This window comes from Procambarus clarkii, chromosome 71 (genome assembly GCF_040958095.1).
Source record: "Procambarus clarkii isolate CNS0578487 chromosome 71, FALCON_Pclarkii_2.0, whole genome shotgun sequence".
Classification (NCBI taxonomy): domain Eukaryota; kingdom Metazoa; phylum Arthropoda; class Malacostraca; order Decapoda; family Cambaridae; genus Procambarus; species Procambarus clarkii.
In genome coordinates, this window is record NC_091220.1 from 24832462 (window position 1) to 24839941 (window position 7480).

A 7480-nucleotide genomic window follows, 5' to 3' on the forward strand; every position below is an offset into this window, starting at 1 on the left:
CATTGACAGTGGCTTGATGGAAAATGCAGACTGACCCCACACTCATCTGGTGCCTTCGGGAAGTAGAGATGTTTGAGATATATATATCTCGAACTATCTACTTCTTTTGAAAGGTCTGATGGTGTAGTGGGTTAAAGCATACTAGTTATGCCTGCTACTGGAAGGTAGTTGTGCTTTCTGGGTTCGAGTCCCACTGGTGGGTGTTGTCCAAAGATTATTTAATCTTCACTTGTGGTTTATGCAAGTATAGGCTTATAAGCTGGACACGAGTTCTCTCACATTGACAGTGGCTTGATGGAAAATGCAGACTGACCCCACACTCATCTGGTGCCTTCGGGAAGTAGAGATGTTTGAGATATATATATCTCGAACTATCTACTTCTTTTGAAAGGTCTGATGGTGTAGTGGGTTAAAGCATACTAGTTATGCCTGCTACTGGAAGGTAGTTGTGCTTTCTGGGTTCGAGTCCCACTGGTGGGTGTTGTCCAAAGATTATTTAATCTTCACTTGTGGTTTATGCAAGTATAGGCTTATAAGCTGGACACGAGTTCTCTCACATTGACAGTGGCTTGATGGAAAATGCAGACTGACCCCACACTCATCTGGTGCCTTCGGGAAGTAGAGATGTTTGAGATATATATATCTCGAACTATCTACTTCTTTTGAAAGGTCTGATGGTGTAGTGGGTTAAAGCATACTAGTTATGCCTGCTACTGGAAGGTAGTTGTGCTTTCTGGGTTCGAGTCCCACTGGTGGGTGTTGTCCAAAGATTATTTAATCTTCACTTGTGGTTTATGCAAGTATAGGCTTATATATATATATATATATATATATATATATATATATATATATATATATATATATATATATATATATATATATATATTATTAATGATATATATACATATATACACACAGAAACAAAGATTCTTCTATATAGACATTAGAGAAGATTCAGCGGTATGCCATGCACCAGGCTCTCCGCTGTTTTCATTATTCGTCATATCCGACTCTGCTATGTGATGCACATGTATTCTTGCTTCACCACCCTGTAATGAAATATTGTTTGTTACTAATTGTTTTCAATAATACATTATTTTATTATATAATATTTAATTTATTAATTAAAAACCCTTTCCATATTATAGAAAAAAACTAAAACAAGAATCTATATAAAACTATAGAATAGAATAGACTAATAGAATAGAATATATATATCATATATATATTTATATAAATAAATATATATATATATAAATATATGTATATATATTTATATATATATATATATATTATTATATCCTGTATTATTCCAGCCCATTATTAGAGATAGTAGCCACCTCTTATTTTGGTTTTCTTTCATTATTAGTGCTCAGAAAATTAAATATATCTACATATTTAGTCAAAATCAATTACATTATTTTATCTTATTCATAGCATAAATGTTCACAAAGATTACTAAAAAGAGATTGAATTAGACTACAGCAAATTGGCAAACTTTACCTTGTATCTGTTTCCACCGTGTTTGTTTGGGGCGTTCTTCAACATATCAGCAATACTTGTCTCAACATCTCTTTCAGTTGCATTAGTGTGGGTGTTGATACAGGCTTCTGGAAAGTTATAAGAATTAATTAATATATATAATTATAATTCTTTTTGTCAGGAGACAAGAAGCCACAGAGTAATAACATTGTTGGCTTTTATTTAGGTGTTCCCCTGTTCTCCAGTCTTCCTCCGTCCCCTCGTCCCCTTTGTCCTCCCCAGCATTCTCCATTCCCCTGTCCCCTCGTCCTCCCCACCATTACCCTCTCCTCTGTTCCCTCGTCTTCCCCACCATCCCCCCTGTCGTCCTCCCCACCATTCTAAACTACCTCATCCCATGCATTCCATGATGGTCTGATGCTTCCAACTGAAAATTGGGAACATCAAAAGATCTGACTTTCCCAATTTTCTGATGGGAACATCAAATGATCTGATATTCCCATCACTGAAAAATAAAAACAGATAAAAAAAATGATATGAAAAAATAGAAAATAAAATATACTCATGAAATGAACAGAATGGTTAACAACGCAGCTCAATTGCAATGCAATGTCACAATAACATTTAAATATACTTTAAGATATAATCTAGAAGAAAATAAGGATATTGAAACGGTTCATGAACTCTATTTCAATAAAGGACACTATGGGGAACTTTGAAAAATAGTTATTGAGTATAATTAGACAGACTTGTTGCTAGGCAGAGGAGTAATGAGATATATGGCAAATTTTGCAAAATATACAATGAAGGTACACAAACATTCATACCCAAACAAAGCAAAATGCTAGGTAAGAACAAAGCATTTGGCCCGTAGGAGAAAGGAGATACCCACAAGACTAGAATACAAGTCATTAACAAGCATGCAAGTATAATACATAATACATGCAGACATATATATAATCCAAAAAAATGTCAAATTTACGTACTTATTATTACATTACAAATATCCAAGGTTTTGAAGACACGTTTCCTCTTGCGCCCAACGAGTGAGTACTGAGACCAGACCCCATAGGTCCCTATCCTCCTCATCATTCGTCTCACTGTGTCTCCACAGCTTGCACCGCCCATTTGAGACAGCGTCTGGACCTGTTAAAATAATGCATAAGCTGTAAGGTAATAGAGAATAATATATATCTTTCAATCTCAACATTAGATTTTCTAATTTCCAACTGTATTAAATAAATAGCATTAAAATATTTTCCTTCTTAACTATTACAAAAATCAACGAATTTGAGTAACTTTTGCTTTTGTTTTATTTGTACCTTAAACATAACACTGAACAATCAATTATGTGCCACCCCACCTTCCTTCATCTGCAAAAAAACTAATCAAAAGACATATGTACAAGGCTAAAAAAATTCAGCAACACTTACCATACTCTTTTTATATTCACTGTTAACTTTTAGCTCATGTGACAGACTTTCCACCTGCTCAACAGTTTCAAGTGGGGATGGAAGAATGTCTTCCAGGATTGGTATATCTCCATGTGTTTTTGACATATGGGTTTCCGTCATTTTGACAATATTCAGGAATTTTGCAAAAATAATGGCATTTACTATTTTTAAAAGATTATTAGCAAATTTACAGAAATGGTGCATTCGGAAGACAAAACCGTGGTAGACATGGTTGGAACAAGTTAGGTGAGAGGGTGGTGGAGGCCAAAACCATAATCATAATCATCTGTATCAAACCTTATTACAGGTAAAACCAGTAGGCAGTCTACTGTATTTTATCAAACCGTTATTAGTATAATAGATCTCGTAATAATTTTGCAAAAATAATGGCATTTACTATTTTTAAAAGATTATTAGCAAATTTACAGAAATGGTGCATTCGGAAGACAAAACCAATTTTTCACTTTTGACAATTGAGCACCTGCTACATCCAGATTCTAGGGAGGAAAGGAAGGACGATCTTACTGGATCCCATAGCCTCTCCGAGGCACAAACCAGGCTTTTACATAACCCCCCCCCCCCTGCACCCGAGCTTTTTAAAATAGTAAATGCCATTATTTTTGCAAAATTATTACGAGATCTATTATACTAATAACGGTAAATAAATAATAAATAGTAAATAAATCAAAATCAGTTACATTATTTTATCTTATTCATAGCCTAAATGTTCTCGAAGATTACTAAAAAGAAATTGAATTAGACTACAGCAAATTGGCAAACTTTACCTTGTATCTGTTTCCACAAAGTTTGTTTGGGGCGTTCTTCAACATATCAGCAATACTTGTCTCAACATCTCTTTCAGTTGCATTAGTGTGGGTGTTGATACAGGCTTCTGGAAATTTATAAGAATTAATTAATATATATAATTATAATTCACTTTGCTATTCCCCATTCCACAGTCCTCTCGTCCTTCCCACTTCCCTGTCCCCACATCATCCCCACTATTCCCACTTCCCTGTCCCATCGTCCTCCTTACCATTTTCCCCTCCCCTGTCCTTCTTCCTCCCCCACCATCTCCCATTCACCTGTCCCTTTGTCCTCCCCAGCATTCCCCTGTCCCCACCATCCCCAACTCCCCAGTCCCCTCGTCCTCCCCACCATTACCCTCTCCTCTGTCCCCTCGTCTTCCCCACCATACCCCCCTCTCGTCCTCCCCACCATTCCAAACTACCTCATCCGATGCATTCTATAATGGTCTGATGCTTCCATCAGAAAATTGGGAACATCAAATGATCTGATATTCCCATCACTGAAAAATAAGAACAGCTAAAAAATGAAATGAAAAAAATAAAAAAATAAACTATACTCATGAAATGAACAGTATGGTAAACAACACAGCTCAATTTCAATGCAATGTCGCACAAAATTATTAAATCGAAATGAAAATAAATTGAAATCTATGAAAATTCAAATTATCAATACAATCGGAAATATTGAAATAATATCGCAACATAATATAGTGTGGGTTGCTCTTACGTGCAACAGACGGTGCTGTTTTTCAAAAAAGGCATGGTTTTACCTGTCACAAGTGTGGCATCTATACTTATACTCACGAAATGAACGGTATGGTAAACAACATAGCTCAATTGCAATGCAATGTCACAATAACATTTAATAACAATAATAACAATAACATTTAAATATACTTTAAGATATAATCTAGAAGAAAATAAGAACATTGAAACGGTTCATGAACTCGATTTCAATAAAGGACACTATGGGGAACTTTGAAAAACAGTTAATGAGTATAATTAGACAGACTTGTTGCTAGGCAGAGGAGTAAATAATGAGATATATGGCAAATTTTGCAAAATATACGGCACACAAACATTCATACCCAAACAAAGCAAAATGCTAGGTAAGAACAAAGCAGTTGGCCCGTAGGGGAAAGGAGATACCCACAAGACTGGAATACAAGTCATTAACAAGCACACAAGTACTACACTACACAACAACCGCACTACTACCAGAACTGGACGAATCACTACCAAAACAACACATTGCACATCACTACCAAAACAACACAACACAACACAAGCATTGGCAAAGAATTATAGACCAGTTGCACTAACATCCCACATAATAAAATTATTTGAGAGTGATCAGGAGTCAGATTACTAGTTTTATAGAGACCAATGACCTCCACAATCCAGGCCAACAAGGATTTAGAGCAGTTTCTATGATCGAGCCACTGAGATCTATAAAGAATTCTGATCAAGAAAGAGATCTAGGGGTGGTTTTAGATAGAAAACTATAACCTGAGGATCATATTAAGAACATTCTGTGAGGGGCCTATGCTACACTTTTTAACTTTAGAATTGCTTTTAAATACATAGGTCAAAAAGTTTTAAAAGTTTTAAAAGTTTTTTAAACCTCTCGTGTATCATGAGTGTGTTAAAGCATCAGATGGTGCATTCAGATGATGAATATTACCTAGTTCCTTCATCTGGGAAGAATGAACACATATTGGTGCATTCGGATGATAAAAACTAACTACTGTAGTTTAATTGATCAACAGACTGTATATCATATGCAGACTGTATGTGGATCTGCGGGCCACTCCAAACAACAGCCTGGTGGACCAAGCTCCACCAGGGCTAAAGCACAAAGTGATATAGATGTGATAGAGAAACTAGGTCAAATGGAGGAGTAGGTCTGTATATTAAACAGCACCTGACGTGCACAGAGCTACTAAACTCAATGTGGTGGTAGAGTGGTGGGGGGGGGGGGAAACATTGCAGAAAAAAACAACAATACAATTTGGTCAACAAAACAGCATTGTTTAAAATAGAAGACATGGGTTGTCATTTTGGGGGTAAGGTAGGTTACATTGAGTTAATTAGTTAGTACTTAGTTTTTATCTTAAACTGGTTGGGAGAGGTACAGTGTTGCTGTGCTGGTGAAAGAACACCTAAAGGTAAATTAAATAATGATTGCGAATCCACAAGAAGTTGACATAATATCGCTAGAGATCTGCAATCAGGATGATAAACTTTCCTTAAAGAATTTGACAAACACTTGCTGATAGGACATGAAGTAAATGAAATGTATGTCAAGTTTTGTGAAATATATGATAAAAGCACAACAAAATTTGTACCAAAGGAGAGATGCAGAACTAGGAAAAGGGGTTTGTTCAACAGAAATTGCGAGAGGGCCTGAGACCCAAACACACACAAATGGAATCAATATATAGCAAGAGGCCAAACCCCCAAACATACAAGCGATGCAAAGATGCGAGAAACAGCAGCAGCATTAAGGAGAGGGACTTAAGGACCATAAATAAAGTGTGAAAATAAACTCGAGTAAATTTTTTTAACTACTCTCGACAGTGAAGAAAAACAAATATTCAGACGATTTGTGTTAGAATCATTAATCTTACACTTTCGGTCATATTCAACAACACAAATACATACACACACATTCCTGTTGCTGTAGCAAGTGAAGAATTACACACACAGATCAGAATAACGTGATGCATCAAATGAACAAATCCACAAGGGCCGTGACGAGGATTCGAACCTGCGTCCGGGAGCATTCCAGACACTGCCTTAATCGACTGAGCTACAACAGGGTAAAAGGGTTGAAACCGAAGTTCTACTGAACTTACTGGATCCCATAGCCTCTCCGAGGCACAAACCAGGCTTTTACACAACCCCCCCCCCCCCCCTGCACCCGAGCTATGTCAACAGGCCGTTCTCCCTCTTCGCCCTTCCGAATGCACCATATCAGTAAATTTTTTAATAATCTTTTAAAAATAGTAAATGCCACTATTTTTGCAAAATTATTACGAGATCTATTATTCTATAGAATAATGCATATAAATGCATATATGCATATAAATTCAAAACATAAATACAAAACAAGTAAATGTAAATAATTTTACCTTGCACCTAGATCCACCAAGCCTGTATGGCGCGCGTTTCAGTACTTCGGAAATCTAGAACTATCTTGAATCTCTAATCTGCAATGAAACAATACATATTATTGCACTTACCAAAACATGGATGAATGTAGAAAATACAGAACTATTAGCTGAATATCAAATAAATGGATTTAATCTATTTCACACAGATAGATATATTACACCGTGTATATTAGGTAATACCTAACATACACGCCTCCACACACACTACATTTGAAATGTAGTCTCAAAAAGACTACATTTCAACAGCAAAGATTACTCCATAAAAAAATAATTAAATTATTGACCAACATGAGAGAGGGTTAGCCAACATGAGGGTTGTGTTGATTGCCTGAAAATATTTAAATTGTGTAATGTATTGAATGGCATTTTTCAAGTTACAACATTTTTTAAATTACTGAACTAGGTTCTAGGCTTTGCTAGGCTTAATTCAATTATTACAGATAAGCCTAACCTAGCCTAGAACCCAGTGGGTTTTCTTCCTATTGGGGAGTGTTGTACATGCCTCGCCTCCACATACACACTAGCACAGCCAGGCCTCGCCTCCACATACACACTAGCA

The 7480-nt window shown here is 36.2% G+C and overlaps 1 protein-coding gene across 1 annotated transcript; it reads right to left on the reverse strand.

Moving 5' to 3' along the window:
* Positions 1-828: 828 nt before the first annotated feature.
* LOC138356329 (uncharacterized) lies at positions 829-6991 on the reverse strand. Its single transcript, XM_069312299.1, has 5 exons — positions 6880-6991; positions 3722-3828; positions 2469-2628; positions 1504-1610; positions 829-1049 (listed from the first exon to the last, which is right to left on the reverse strand). The coding sequence occupies exons 2-5, from the start codon at positions 3764-3766 to the stop codon at positions 933-935; spliced, it is 429 nt and encodes a 142-aa protein (XP_069168400.1). The 5' UTR covers positions 3767-3828; positions 6880-6991; the 3' UTR covers positions 829-932.
* Positions 6992-7480: the final 489 nt, after the last annotated feature.

Excerpts from the sequence above, each read along its gene's own strand:
- LOC138356329 (XM_069312299.1), bottom strand. The coding sequence starts at position 3,766 with ATGTTGAAGAACGCCCCAAACAAACTTTGTGGAAACAGATACAAG. Across the intron at positions 1,611-2,468 it reads TATTTGTAATGTAATAATAA|AAGCCTGTATCAACACCCAC; the intron begins GTACGTAAATTT and ends ATAACTTTCCAG. Across the intron at positions 1,050-1,503 it reads ACGGTGGAAACAGATACAAG|GGTGGTGAAGCAAGAATACA; the intron begins GTAAAGTTTGCC and ends ATTTCATTACAG.